Source organism: Phlebotomus papatasi, chromosome 3 (genome assembly GCF_024763615.1).
Source record: "Phlebotomus papatasi isolate M1 chromosome 3, Ppap_2.1, whole genome shotgun sequence".
NCBI classification, from domain to species: Eukaryota; Metazoa; Arthropoda; class Insecta; order Diptera; family Psychodidae; genus Phlebotomus; species Phlebotomus papatasi.
In genome coordinates, this window is record NC_077224.1 from 79,583,734 (window position 1) to 79,599,923 (window position 16,190).

Genomic DNA, 16,190 nt, shown 5'->3' on the forward strand with positions numbered 1-16,190 from the left:
GTGTAGGATTCACCAGCGAAAAGTCGTGCGAGAGTGACGAGGAGTGATGGCAATATAATTTGAATTTCAAAGAAAATTTGATGTGAAGGATTCTTTCTGCACCAACAGAACCATCTGCGATGATCAATTTTGCATGCGAAATTACTTTTTGAGCCGCATAGTAGATGACAGGATTGTGCGATAAATGCTATCACATTACACTTTCAGAGTGGGAAGTAGATTTAGTGAAAAAGACTTTCTCATGTTTCTCCAAAAAAAAATCGTTTCGTAATACGGACCATGATTTTGAATTTATTTATTTTTTTTTTTTTACTAATTTACTAGCTCACAAATATTTTATCTACAGCGATCTTGTTGTGTTACAAACGTAAACACTTTCATTATGTCATTTATTTTCTCTGTTAAATGCTAACTGAAGCTTGAAATTAAGTGTCAAAACTACAGGTGCTTCGATGGATTAAAGGCTAAATTTAATTCATTTGGGTTTGTTCAAAATTTTAATTACAAAACAAAAAAAATTGTAATTTTTTTGACTTTTATCAATAATTTGTCACCATTTTTTTCATCAAAATATATCACATTTCAGTATCACACATTCTGGCAGACATTATGATTTTTCGATATTTTACATAGACGTAAACGGGTTTAAATATTACATTATTAAACTTAAAAAAAATAGGCATTAACAAATTTATAAACTAGTAATCAGTAATGGCCTCTATACACTAGAGATATTTATGTACATGTTGATGATTTTTCCTACACAAATGTACACTGAGAAAAAAAAGAGGGTGCTATTAACATTTTTTCCTCAGAAATTTAACAGTTTTTAGGTGTAAAAATATATTCAACATTTTTTAATGTTAATTTTACACCTTTCTAAGGGCAAAATTAACATGAAAAAGGGTACCTTTAACCCCTAATACATCTGAAAAGGGTAATATTTACACCGATTTTGGACCAATACTGCAGGGTAAAATTAATATTTCCGGAATATTATTTTAACTTTTTTTGGATTTCTCTCAGTAGGGAATTCGCTTTAATATGGACATAAATTTCTCTAATATTGAGGACATAAAAAAGAAAATTTCAAAAATTATTTTCATTGTGTTTGTCAATGTAAATCTTGGCAATGAATAGCAATGATTTTATAAATTATAATTTCAATTTACTTTATAATCATGACATAATACTTCCGAGATTCAAGTTTTCTGCCATTTTCTGGTAGAGACGAATTTTTAATAAGGCGGCGGCAACCATATGAAATTAAATATAAATGTTAATGAACGATACGTAATGCCTTTTTTGGTTTCTCCCAGAGTTTTCGGTCCTAATGGAGACCTTTTTTAGTTCCTGGATCGAAAGGTCTGGGAAAAATCAAAAAAATGTTCTCGGTCTCACTGAAAATCAACGGAGATATCCCTCTAAAATCAATTGCACCAGTTCTTCAAACATAAACATTCGTTAATTTTCAAATTACAGTCAAGTTCCTCAAATAAGAACAACGGTTGAACTCAAAATGTTAAACTTGAGGTTATGTGAAAAATGTTTCCGTGGAAACTGGATTACAAACATTTTTTCCGGTTATACTTTATTATCACTATATTATATAAATTTTCTCGATAAGTTCTCTAAACTTATTTTTCTTTATTTAGGGTAAGTGCATTTCATATGAATACCATTACATTTTTGAACATTCCAGAAATGGTAATTTTACCCTACAGTATTGATCCAAAATCGGTGTAAATATTACCCTTTTAAGTTGTATTAGGGGTTAAATTTATCCTTTTTCATGTTAATTTTATCCTTAAAAAGGAGTAAAATTAACATTAAAAAATGTTGATATATTTTTACACCAAAAAAGTGTTAAAGTTACGAGGAAAAAAAGTTAATCGCACCCTCTTTTTTTCTCAGTGATTACCAGAGGGAGAAATGCCATATAACCTCCCCCTCCCCAAATTTTCATATTTAAAGAACTTTACTGTATAAATTCTGTAAATTTTTGTGACAAATCTACCTAAAATATATTAGAATTAACTCAATTTTTTAAATAGGGGAAGTGCTTATAATTTTGGACAGTCTGCTTATAAGCATCGAAGTTCCAAGTTTGAAGTGCGATATTTTCTATACTAATTGACATTTCTTGTTACTCTCTTTTCAGAAGGGTTGTTTAGAAACTTAGCAAGCTATTTATCGTCTTATTTTTATTAAAATTAGTTTTAATATGTTTAAAAATGAATTGATATGTAGAGGTGAATTTGACTCTTATTTTGGACAACTTGGTTATTAATTTTTATAACTTGTCTGTCAATTTGGACAGCTAATCCGCCTCAATAGGATGCCCATTGTTCTTCATTTGATGAACCAATCTTACCAAGTCCTCTTCCTGTTCATGTAAGGGAAACGTAGAATGTCACAGAAGCCCGGAAACTTCCCATATCATTCATTAAAGTGAGTTGACTTCGATACTCCAAGTACGTGCGGATTCGCTCATTCCCTGACCTTTCCGTGAGCCTTTCAAGGCATTTCTCGCTACATCTCTTTCGTAGAGATGATGCTCCTTTGTTTCTCCAGGCATTTGTCCAACCTAGTCATCACAAAAGCTAAAACTTCACGAAATTTCGTGAGAAAAACACCTGTCCAAAATAAGAATCATCACCTCACTGGTGAATGTCTTAAAACATTTCCCATTTTTCACACGAAAAATATAATTCACAAGGCAAATCTCACTTCAGGTCAAATGTACAAATCACCACTAACGTGAATTAACACAATATTCAATGAATATTCAATAATATCACTCAAAAACAGCGAACAAACTTTGTTAGTACTTCACCAAAACTAAATAAGACTGAAGTAAGCCACGAAGTTCTGTCATATTTCTCGTAAGCAATTGCTCACACTGAATTTTCAACAAAGCAATTTCAACTCAAATCATATTCAAAATTTAACGTATTTAGTGTCAAAATCTTCCAAAAAGAACAAATATTTAGATATAATTCATTTTTCATCAAATATTGGAATAAAAATCCATCATTTTAATCAATTTATTTTTAGTGTCCAATTTTACCCTCAAAGTGTCCAAATTTAGAAACTGTCCAAAATTATGAGCACTTACCCTACTAGTTTGGCAAAATTTGATTAGCACTTTTTTTTTAAGAAAAAAAAGTGTTTCATTTACGTATTTGGCACCTAATCCAATAAATACGACTAAAGGCAAAATGAAAAGTCTTTACTTTTTCTTTACAATTTATTATTTACTGCTTAAGGTAACATATTTAAAAATCAAAATCAACATTTAATTCCACTGTTTTTTAAAGTTGTTGTTCGCTTACCGTGCGTGAGTTATGTTTGAAGAGATTTCGAAAAACATTATCTTGTCGTAAAGCACATAATTCTTTTTTTATGAATCGACTATATGATTAAATGTCGTTCGATATGCGATCAAAATTATTGGTTTTTACACTTTTCAAAAATGATAATTATACTGATCATTTTTTTTTTGAGAACCTAATATTAATAGAATTTTCGAATTTATTATTCAAACACTGATTTCTATTTCTAAACTACTCGGGCTATGTCGATAATTTCTTTAGGTGACAAGCATCCCTTATAGCAACGGTTCCATTCCATACTGTTTTATCTCAGAATGACAACTTTTCAGGAAAGCCATTTGATGTTGGCGATGTCTTATGCTGCTCGTGTAATTTTTTTTTTTCGAAAAATTTGAATATCTTGTTACTCAAACGACAGATGACCACCAAATTTTCACCCGTTGTAGATCTCGGTCCCAGGAACAATATATCTCTCGGGGTAATATAACTCGGCTTACAATAGTATGGAATGGAGCCGTCGATAGGATCTTTGAATTCATATAGGGGAAAGCGCGCTACCTTCAGACGACCCAAACTTTGAACAAGTCATTTTTACCACTATGTTTTGTATGAATTTCACCCATTATAATATTATATTTTAATAGGTAGACCGTGGTCTAAAATTTCTTGAAAAGAGCCATGTTATTAAGAACATAGAAAAAATTGACTTGTCCGAACGTCGACTCGTCCGAAGGTAGTGCGCTTTCCCCTATTTCTCGTCGTCTGAAGTCTATATAATTAAAAAATCGTAGTGTTCGGTGTTACCCCGTGGTCAGTGGTATACCAGTTCTCCCCTATATGAACTTTTTAATACCATCTACCATCTTATTCTTACTTATTTTTCAAGGGAGAATTTAAAATCTTTTCAAATGCCGTTACTTTCGAATTCAATACCCGAAATAATCGTTTATTTTCCAGATTTGCTGTAATGATCATTAAGACAATTATGAATTATTAATTTTTTCTTCTTATTATTCTACCAGTCATCTTTGCAAATGATTACAAATAATTTCCGCTACAGTAAGCAAAACTTTAAAGATGCGTTAGCATTTATTGCATAGAACTGTATATTGATATTTCTCAGCGTGATCGCTCCACATGGTTACACAGATGAAAATGATTTTGGAAAAGCAGAAGAAAACGACACGAACGAGAGATCAAATAGTGTGAAAAATTGTTTGAATATGTCATTATTTTATTTTAGTGTTTTTTGCGAGAAAGTCTTGTCGAATTCTCCGTACCTGGTGCTCTTTTCCAATATAATTGTGCCTCTCTTGTGAGTGGGCTGAAGCACTATTCTATCCCACTCCTGTGTCTTTTTTCACCTCTTTCTGCGCTCACTCACATGTTGCTTTTGAAAAGAAAAAATTGTGCTCTCCAGTGTTGAAATCTCACTCGATCATCAGTGATCACGGATTTTTTTTTAACGAATTTTAACTGTATGATCACAGGGCACTGAATCGCGGAAAAAGTGTCTCCAACGAGGATCTGGCCGATGACGATCCCGAGCCGTGCGAGTGGAAGCGCGTGAGCAAAATACGTAGATCACTTCAGTATCCAAAAGTCACCAGCCCGGCCAAGTACAGCTCGCGACCACTGGACTTACCTGAGAACTTAGTCAGCGTCTCGCGAATTCGCCAAGAGCTCGAGAATGGGCGTCGTTTGGATCGTGCAATGCGCAACAACCACGTCGACCTTGCAGCTTTAGACAGTATTTTAAAAGGTGCTCCAGACCCAGGTGAGTTTTTCATTGATTTGCACACACAATTCTCGTCTGCACTCATTCACAATTCACACACTTCATTTGTGCCGTTGAAGCTTTTCTTTTTGCATTGATAGATCCCCAAGATCTCAAAAATAGACAATTAAATAGACCATTTTTGACCCTAGGAAGTTACTTCCTGACCTGATCTCCCACAGTGATCGATATTGATCAAAAATCGCAGCACCTGTCCAAAAAAAAATTTACCTTGAAATTGAAGCTCTATTCAAAGCTACTGACTTGGCTGTTGCTCTTGTGATTAACACATTCCACACCAATTAAACACACTAAACACTTTCTAACACTATATTTTTCAATATAACTTTGCCATGTTTGGAAAATTAGTCTCTGGTTGTGAGCATGAAAATTGAAAATTTTCGGTAAACACTTGAGCTTGAGCACTGTTTCAGTAGTAGTTATTGTTGTTCATAGATATGTAAATGTTTATTAATTGTGAGTCAACAATTGAAGAATAATTTTAAAAGAAGAGGCATTGCACTGCTGAATTTAGAATACAATTTTTTAAAATATTATAAATATCAGAATATTTTGCTTAACAGCGAGAATATTGTGAATTTTTGTGAATATTTGCGAAAATCTTGCGTTTATTTTATGAATATTTTGTGTAAATTGCAAATATTTTGCAAGTCTTGCTAATGCTTTACGATTAATGTGAATATTGTGAATTTTTGTGAATACAGCGAATATTTGACGAATATTTTCGAATATTCTGTGAATAATTACCTTTATTATTATTTTATTAAGAAATGATACGAATAATATCACAAATACTGCTTATTGCGCTAATATTTACTAAATAAATACAACAAGTCAAAAGCGTAAATATTTTGCGAATAATCTCAATCTTGCTAAGACTGGGATTGTACAGAATTATGCCCAACGCACAATAACTTTTGTTTTATAAACATGTTTTTGACATTTCAGTGAGAAGGACTGAGATCTAAATCTAGTCATCTCGCTCACTGTCACAGACTATTCCGAAAACATATTTACAATACAAAAATTTTTGTGCGTTGGTCATTATTCTGAATATTTTTGAATATAATTTATAAAAAAAACAATGATAATATGGTGAATATTTCGCAAATATCTTGTGAATTATCTGAAATTTGCAAATATTCTTCGAATATAGCGAATATCGTGAATATATTTTGCGAATCTTTGAAAAAATGCGAGAACTACATAGGGTAACTGTGTTATCACACTTGCACATTAAAATTTTAATATGATTCACATTAATTGTCACTGGTGAGAGTCCAAATGTGTAATTTGTGTGTTTCAATCATTTTATATTCAAAATTTGATCTATTTGTTGATAAAAAGATAGACTTGGCCCGCAAAATTTGATTTAAATTGATTTATATCATTAATGTGAAAAATTAATGCGATTTTCTCTTTAATTTTTTAATGTGAAAAATATTTATGCTTTAGGTAAATTTAAACTTATTTTTGCAGGCCAAGTTCGCTTCTTTATCAATAAATAGAAAAACCCCAAATATTAAGTGACTCAAAGACACAAATAACATATTTGGACGCTCACAAGCGACAATTAATGTGAATCACATTAAAATTTTAATGTGCAACTGTGATAACGCCGTAAGATGGAGTAATTCGGAATCATGCCTATTTTGGAATTTTGAGATTTTCTCACTGTTTCAGATAGTCAAAGATCAAAAGAAAACTACGAAGAAGTACAAGACTTTACATTCGTTGTTTCTTTTCCATTTGCCATCTAAAACTGTTAGGAAATCTCAAAGTTCCAAATTAGACATAATTCCAAATTGTCCTATCTTACCCTATGTACACAAATAAACTCAATAAAGATTTATTACTACGCCAAAATTGAATTAGTGAAATGCCCCTTGATTTCCGACAAAGTCTATCAAAATAAGAAAAATACGAAAATTTATTATTCATCTTGAGAAATACCTTCACGCTTTGACGAAGCTCATCTTCACGTGCTTGTGCTATTGAAAAATTTATTTATTGTTGAAGAAAGATTAAATATATTTTCCGGTGTTTGTTTCAAATCAATTTCTGAAAGTATTTGTCGCTAAACTTTCAAAATTAACCATACAATAGTGCAATTTTTGATGAAAGTAAAAGCTGCGTTAATATTTCATGCGCATAACTGTACAATCTATGAGCTAATCTTTTGGTTCACAGAGGATTTTCCTCATCTTATGAGCCCATCATTTTCTCAGAAGTCTCGAGAGTGTTTATTCTTTGAGAGACATCACACCTTGATGATCATGTTGTGTACTCCCACAAAGTGCAATTTTGGATTTTCCTTTTCAATGAATTCACTTTAATGGATCGTTCAGAGTGATTGGCATTGAAAATTTCCTGAAAAAAAAAGACTTTAATTTCACAATTTAATGCTCACTCTCTGTGGAATATTGCAGACATTTCCTCTGCCCCAAAACGGTTTTTTTTTAATAGATTTTTTTTCTGTACTTCTCAAGCAGATCACAAATCCGAGGCAAAGACAACTAAGAAGGCAACCTTCATCACAGCCGAGTCCCTGAAGGAGATTCGTGGAAAATTGAGGAAATTGAGTGATGAGTCTCTATACAAGGACGACATCCTAGTGCAGAACGACGAAGACGTGAAGAAGGTGAATGGGAAGCCCGAGGAACACGCAAATGGTCTACAACAGAGCACCATGAATGAGTCACGCACTGATGCAATTCAGCAGCCATCGACCTACGCCACTCACCTGGCCACAACAACACCAAGTGGTGGCTTCGTGTTTCGACCGAAGGTGTCCATGGCAAATGGGAACAGCAATAGCTTGCAGTCACGCAACAAAGTCAGAGATTTGGCCACCAATGAATGGCACTACAGAAGAAAGTCGTATGGCTTTGAGAAGATGACACCACCACCTGAATCCATGACGTCGCGCATGGAGACATCCACAGATAGTGGAATCGGACGATCAGGTGAAATTGCTTCCTCTTGGTCACCAACTGAGAACCCAGCACGTGGTACCGTGATCACCCTGGCGGGAGATGATGGCAAGGAGGCCCTGGGAAAATCAACAAGTGTGATGATTCTCAACAATGGATCACAGATCAACAGTGTCGTCACTCCCCTACGTCCCAGTTCCATCTACTTCAATGGCAAGGATGACATCAAGAGACACTCAATTGCTGTAGATGAAAGCAAATATGTCAAGGATTCCGTAAGACGTCCTTTTGAATCATCATCTGTGGTACCCAAAACATCCTCAGTCCACATTAATGGTTCCTCAGGAAGTGACTCGAAAGCGGATGACGAGAAGAAAGGTCAGAAACGAGTGGAATTTTGCAAAACTGAAGTTCATTTCGCAGCAGAATCTGGTCGTGTGAATATCATTGAGACAGACGGAAAACCCCCTCCTACAAATAACTTCCGACGCAGACGTAGATCTTCTGGAGGTAATATTGGATCTACATACCTCGAAGCGATCAAATCTGGAGTACCCCTTACTCACTTTGGTGACTCTGAACAACAAACTGAACCTCCAAAACTGCCCAGTACAGCCGATCATGAGACCTTCCCTGTGGTTACAACATCGACTGTGTCCACAACGACGAGTAATGCTACGAACGGTATTAAGAGTTTCAAGGAAGAGGAAGAGGATTCCAATGACGAAATTTCACTAAGGGGCATCTTGAAGAATAAGCCTATTAAACCGAGACCTTATCACTTGGGTGAGAACATTGAGAATAGCGAAAGTCTCTGGGGTGTTCGCCTTAGACCAGTCTCAACAGATTGTACACTCTGGACTAAGGATACCAGTGACAAAACGCCTCATCAAATCAGGGATGACTCAGACTGCAATTCTGGTAAGCAAAATTTTTGATGTACGAAGCTATCAAAAAATCTACGACGCTTCCCTTTCTTCCAGGATTCCATTCAGACTCCAATGAGTCTGTACGAAGTGTTGCTGAGAGGGTTCGAATGGTAGAACAGCTCAGAAGTAAGGAATCACCAACAGGATTTTCCACAAAAGTGAATCTTACAAGTTCCCAATCATTCAATTGGCCACTCAGAGGTAAGGATACTTTTTCTCATGTAGTCATTCTATCGCCATTTGCTTCACAATTTAGATTTGAATGCACTCTCTCTCTGAATGGGGATGATCTATCTTTAATTTGCAATTAATAGTCCATCTTTCTATATAGAAACTTTGCCGTATTAAATTGATGCTTAAATTGCCGCATTGCATAACCATTTGATGAAGCTAATGATACTTTTTACAGCAATTTGGCTCTCTTTTCTAATTGACCCAAAAAAAAAATAAATAAAGCATTTACTAAAAATTCTTTAGGCATGTCTTGTGCCAAATTTACTTTGAGAAATTCCATGCAATTTACTCGAAAATTTTCAGATGAGACCGATCCAATGCCACAATCGCAAAGATTCACGGTTCATTTGACTGATGGTGAAAATGACGAGACTGGGAAGTTTGGTAACTTTGAGAAGTCTCACGATAGTTCACTCAAGTCCACCACCTTAATTATGAAGACACTCAAATCAGCTCAGCAATTTGATGAGGCAATGGCCAAATTGGCATCGGTCAATCCGACCATCATTGTGCCCCAGTCACAAATTACGCAGAAAGACATTCCGACCGATTTTCCAAATCGCAATCATCTCACCAGTTATTCTGTGACAAAGTCCAACAGTGCCAGCAATATCTTGGGCACAGTGACCAAGTTAAAGGTGAAAGAGAAGTACTCTTCATCATTGGATGGAAATGGAGATTACGATCGGGAATGGAATTTTGATGAAAAACCACAGAGTTCAATAAGTTCCCTCTTGACGCCCAAGAAAACCTTTGTGGATCATGTTGATGGGCAATCCGGATCAAAGAGAAGTGAACCCGAGAGGAAACCTATTGCTGCCCCTAGAATCAAGAAACTGGGCACATCCAGTGTTCTGAGCCAATTGACCCAGCTCAATAGAATGTACGAGGCTGCCGGGCAGGATAGCGATGGCAGTGCTCAGGCCGATGAAGAAGTTAATCTCATCCTTGGTCAATCCAACAGAATGCAACCCGAAGAGAAGACTACAACACTATCTGGGAGCTGGAGTCGATTAAGAACCAAACGAAATTGCACGAAGCAAACTTCCCCCAATTATGCACATTTAGGTACATGAATCTTATCTCTTATCACAAAAGATAGATCATCCTTTCCATTTGAACCTAAGTGATGATTTAGGATTTTTCTTTAAGTATCTTACTGACTCTTTCGTTTATCTTTTGCTGCAGAAAACTACAAGCCCCAAGTGACGACTGTCAAGAAGGCAGATGTGATTCATTCTAATGTACTATCTATTCCTCTTCATTCACCAACAAGTTCCCTAAGGAAACCTACTCCGAAAACGGAAGTTCCTCTCATCAACTCGAAAACGACAAGTCCAGGTGAGTTCTAGATTTTTAGATACTAAACTCGACGATATTCTTCTTTATCCATCTTTTACGAAAATGTTTATTTTATTACCTATATGCTGCTTTTATATTTTTACCTACTCTGAAAAAAATGTTTTGTCAAATTAACAAGACAAGTTTGTAAAAAGGATGTTCTTCCATGCAGAATATGGAAAAGTTTTGTCAAATCGGCGGACAACTGGATTTTGTTAAAAGATTGTTAAATGGGTATTTTTTCATTAAAAAAAATGCAAGAAAAAGTTTTGTCAATTTGGTAAATAACATCCTTTTGACAAAATTTCAACAAAATCCATTTGTTCGTTTAACAAAATATTTTTTTCAGAGTAGTAGCGAAACTAATCTATTTGACGTCAGTAACGGCTTATTTCACGACTTACAAAAGCCATGATTTTCACGAAGCTTATAGAAAATTATATTGATTATTTCTTAATTAGCGCTATTTAGCTGAGATTCTGTTTTATTCTTTTATTAAACGTCTCAAAGTTAGCTCTTGTATACAGCCTCTCGTTGCTTAAATTATCTGTTAGTAATATATAGATTGGCATTTCAGAAACTTGGTATCAAATCTCAAACTCAACGTTATTTAATTATTTTGCATTATTAAGACGATTTATTATAATTTTTATAAGAAAAACACCGATTAGAATTAAATTTAAAAGGAAAATTAAATCTACTTTTATGTCAAATAAATGAACAGATGTGCCAAATTTCGGACATGTTCCGTATAAACCCCATAGTTCTTAAAAAATGTAATACAGTGGAACCTCGATAGAGTCAACTAATTATTTCCAGGCTTGTTGACTCTATTGGATTCGTTGACTCTATCGGAGTGCGAAAAAATCAATTGAAATGTGAAATTTTGATATAAAGGGGTAGTGTGTACTAGATCATTGATAAATTCAACACGATAGTAGAATATTTTATTAAATTAATCCATATATTGTATACCCTCTGGCCCAAAAAAGTCGTTTGTTTAGGCAAAAGTTGGAGATTAAGGAATGATTTTTAAGAATATTTTTATTATTAGTAAATACACTCAGTCCCGGGATTATGCACATTTTAATTTTCTATTGCTTATTTTTGCTTTTGATCCAAATTTTCTTTTGAGATACTGATATTTTGAATTAAAAATGTAAGTGAAAATGTTAAAATAAATTTACACTTTTCTTTAGAAGCGTAATTTTTATGATTGTTTATCACGTACATTTTTTTAAAGAAGTAAGTCTTTAAAAAGTTCGAATAAATTTAGAAAAGTTTCTTCACTATGTTATACTCAAAAAAAATCTAGCATCCTGTACGTTTTTTTTATAATTCGCGTTCATATTTTTGTTTTTGCCATAATATTATTCACTCACAAATTGACGATGGCTCAAAATTCCTTACATTGTGATCATATACCTTATCAAACAATCTTAAGACAAGAGAGAAAAGATAAGAGAACTTTCAATCTGTCAAAAAGCTGAAAATCATGTAAGGAAAATTAGTTTGTTGGAAAATGATTACACGGTTAATAAACCTACGAATTTTATCACAAAATTACCATGTCCTTACATAAATATTTTTTCTTGTATTCAAAGAATTACGTTGATATAGGGGAAATGCTCATAATTTTGTCCAGTTTCTTATTTTGGACACTTTGAGGATAACATTGGACACTAAAAATAAATTGATTAAAATGATGGATTTTTATTCCAATATTTGATGAATAATGAATTCTATCTAAATATTTGTTCTTTTTGGAAGATTTTAACACTAAATACGTTAAAATTTGAATATGATTTGAGTTGAAATTGCTTTGTTGAAAATTCAGTGTGAGCAATTGCTTACGAGAAATATGACAGAACTTCGTGGCTTACTTCAGTCTTATTTAGTTTTGGTGAAGTACTAACAAAGTTTGTTCGCTGTTTTTGAGTGATATTATTGAATATTCATTGAATATTGTGTTGATTCACGTTACTGATGATTTGTACATTTGACCTGAAGTGAGATTTGCCTTGTGAATTATATTTTTCGTGTGAAAAATGGGAAATTTTTTAAGACATTCACCAGTGAGGTGATGATTCTTATTTTGGACAGGTGTTTTTCTCTCGAAATTTCGTGAAGTTTTAGCTTTTGTGATGACTAGGTTGGACAAATGCCTGGAGAAACAAAGGAGCATCATCTAAACGAAAGAGATGTAGCGAGAAATGTCTTGAAAGGCTCCCGGAAATGTCAGGGAATGAGCGAATCCGCACGTACTTGGAGTACCGAAGTCAACTCACTTAGTGAATGATATGGAAAGTTTCCGGGTTTCTTGTGACATTCTACGTTTCCCTTACATGAACAGGAAGAGGACTTGGTAAGATTGGTTCATAAAATGAAGAACAATGGGCATCCTATTGAGGCGGATTAGCTGTCCAAATTTACAGTCAAGTTGGACAAATTAATAAACAAGTTGTCCAAAATAAGAGCCAAGGTCACCTCTACTTATCAATTCATTTTTAAACGTATTAAAACTAATTTTAATAAAAATAAGATGATAAATAGCTTGCTAAGTTTCTAAACAACCCTTCTGAAAAGAGAGTAACAAGAAATGTCAATTAGTATAGAAAATATCGCACTTCAAACTTGAAACTTCGATGCTTATAAGCAGACTGTCCAAAATTATGAGCACTTCCCCTACAATAAGATTGGTTTTTATTTCTAAAAGATCATATTAAATCATATAATATTGTTAGTTCTATAATACAAGAGAAGTTGACAATATTGGAGTCCGTAGAGTAAAAAAATAGCTGTTGACTCTAATGGAGATTGACTCTATCGAGGTCCCACTGTGTCTTTAATTCAAATTTGAAGTTTTTTATTCGTATTTCTTTTTCAGTGCTTCCATTAAGGGGTATATAATTAATTCCCATTTTTCTGACAAGGGTTTCTGATTTCTCGGGTTTCGCGATGTAATTTTTGGGTTTCTCGAGTTTCACGATGTAAAAATTGGGTTTCTTGGTTTTCGCGATGCAAAGAGTGAGTTTCTCGGCTTTCGCGAAGCGTTTCTCGGACAATTAACAAGGGTTTCTCAATATGAGTTACCCCTTGATTTCTGTCATATAATATGTTCTTCAAAAATATTCCTAAAACATTTAAAATTGAATAAAAATATAGATATTGCTCTGAATAAAATATCGGACAACAAGTTTCTCGAACACTTCCGGAACTTTCCCAAGGATTTTCAACAACATCGCGTTCGTAGAAGCGACGCTCCTCTTTTTCTTTGACATTGAATAATTTCTAAAAAAAAAAATTATGGAAAAAAACTGATATTGAAAGCTGTCCGAAATATGGAACAGTTCCGTTAATACTTTAAAGTAGAGCTTTTAAAGTAGAGAAAAAAGTTTATTGATTAAATGATCAGTGAAATTCGTAATTTAACATAATTTATATGTTGATCTCATTGCTCTTTTGGCATGTTATTGACTTAACATAGTTTTTTTTAAATTTATTACTTCATATTGTTTTTTTACGTTTAAATTGAATTGATAACAATAAATGCTTAAGCGTTGATTAAGAAACATTTTCAGACGTTACTTGACATAAGCCGAAATTTTATAAGAAGCCCTTCGAAAGCAAGTTCATTATTCAAAAGTATACTATCCCATTCAGCAGGGGAAAGTGCCCATGCTGTGTACGATCCCAAGATCCATAATGACTAATTTTTTTCTATGTTTCTCAATAAATGTAACTCATCGCACCTATATTTTAAAAACTAGGAGAAAATACTCAGTTTTTAAAATATATTGCGGAGTCACATTTATAAAGAAACATAGAAAAAATTTAGACATTATACGAAATTTAGGATTGTGCAAAGCATTGGACATTCTCTCTTACTAAAGGAATATTAGATTCATAGTAATTGATATTTCTTAACTTAATCTCTGTTCTCTATTTTTTGATTTTTTTTCTTTCTTTTGTGTAAGTCATTTCCTTTCAGGTTGATATGGCTTTATTAAGTTAAAACCATTTGCAATTATTGTACCAAATTCAATTTGATCGAAGATCGAACCCAAGCCATTTGCGTCACTAAATTAGTGCTTAGCCGATTAATCTTATTATAGTGCTCTAACTCTTTTAATTTTTTTTAAATTGAAACTGTAAACGCAAAAATAGCAGGTATACCTTGAAAATGATCATTTTAAAATGGCTTACAGTTGTCTTTTTTTATATTATTAACATGTTAATTTAGTCACAGTCATGTTATATTTAAAAAAAAAATACTTGAAAAATGAATCTTCTTTTAAATGTTTTAGTTAAGAGCAATATAAAGGTAATAATCAAACATAAGAACAGTTTAACTATTTGACTAGAACTTGTGCAATTAATCGATACCCTAATGAATCATGTTAGACTAAAATTATTATTGAATAATAAGGTGTAATTGAATCTAAATAATGCTTCCTATTGGGGCACAATTTTCCAATTTATCTCAAGTGCATGTAATTCGTGAAGGTAACAAATATATAGTTCATGCTATTGTTAATCCATCCATGTTTTATAATTTTAGTGAAAACAACACCAATCGCAATACGAAAAACTATTCCGACATCCGACAGCAAGACCATCTCGCAGGAGAAGGAAAAACCGAAGAGTGTGCAACAAGAACCACTGAAATTAGTTAGTGGTACACGAAAATTACGTGATCACGAGCTATCGTATTTTGGTGTAAATACAACACAACAACGTGCTTCGACTTCAGTCTCAACTAACGATACGAAAAAATTGACTAATATGCCCAAGACTGAGGCGGTGAGCAAGTGGAAGTGGAGTGACAAGTCCGATTTGCATCATCGACAGAATAACAATGATGTGGAGGGCCGCCCAGAGCACAAGGAACCCATTTACGAAAATCTCAAGTATCACTCGAATCAAACGATCAACATCAATCAACGACATCACAATTACGAACGCGATCAAGATATTCTTGACGAACTCAATAGAGCAGCTGATGAGATCTTGAGTGTAAGTGTCTTCCGCAATTACTTGAAAGACACCCGCATTAGCCTTGTGGTGATCACCTGAAGATCACTGAGATCACTTGAGAGAGATCTAATGAATTAGCTAATTGTACATCTTCATTTCAGTCGGTTTCCAAGAATCACGAAGTAGATGAAAGCAGAATGCGGAAGAGGATCCAGTCTAAGCCACTGGAAACGATTACTGAAGCACGATCATCCACACCGATCAAGAGTGTCCAATCACGTGGCGTTCAAGTTTCACGTGGAGAACGTGAGAGTATTCGACGCAGTGGAGTGGCCAGATCATCTTGCCGAGTATCGTCGGCATCATCATCAGAGAGCATCCCGAGGCAGATTCCTTCTTCGAGTGTTAGGGCTTCAACGCACAGCTCCAGCTCGAAGAGTCGCCACAGCACCAGGAGCCACGAAGATTCCTCTTCTACTCGATCCAGCAGACGACGCGTCACGAGCATGTCGGAGTGTCGACGTCTCCATCGCGCCAGTAGTAGGGACAATATTCCCTCCCAGGCAAGTTCCTCCGAAGACGTCAACGAACCCAGACGTCCCAGACGACTAAAGGTCAAGGAGAAGCCCGAGAGGTATTACAA

General features: G+C 34.3%; 1 protein-coding gene across 6 annotated transcripts in view; it reads left to right on the forward strand.

The window, feature by feature from the left end:
* The window catches only part of LOC129805922 (uncharacterized), an 86,587-nt gene that overhangs the window by 65,436 nt on the left and 4,961 nt on the right, over positions 1–16,190 (forward strand). For 2 of the 6 annotated variants that reach the window (XM_055854174.1, XM_055854173.1), the window contains exons 5-11: positions 4,826–5,112; positions 7,623–8,987; positions 9,050–9,196; positions 9,533–10,297; positions 10,418–10,570; positions 15,132–15,586; positions 15,709–16,181. In XM_055854174.1, coding sequence (XP_055710149.1) covers positions 4,826–5,112; positions 7,623–8,987; positions 9,050–9,196; positions 9,533–10,297; positions 10,418–10,570; positions 15,132–15,586; positions 15,709–16,181 — 3,645 coding nt within the window. The remainder of the gene's footprint in view (positions 1–4,825; positions 5,113–7,622; positions 8,988–9,049; positions 9,197–9,532; positions 10,298–10,417; positions 10,571–15,131; positions 15,587–15,708; positions 16,182–16,190) is intronic. The other 4 variants (XM_055854172.1, XM_055854176.1, XM_055854178.1 and 1 more) reach the window with 3 other exon arrangements.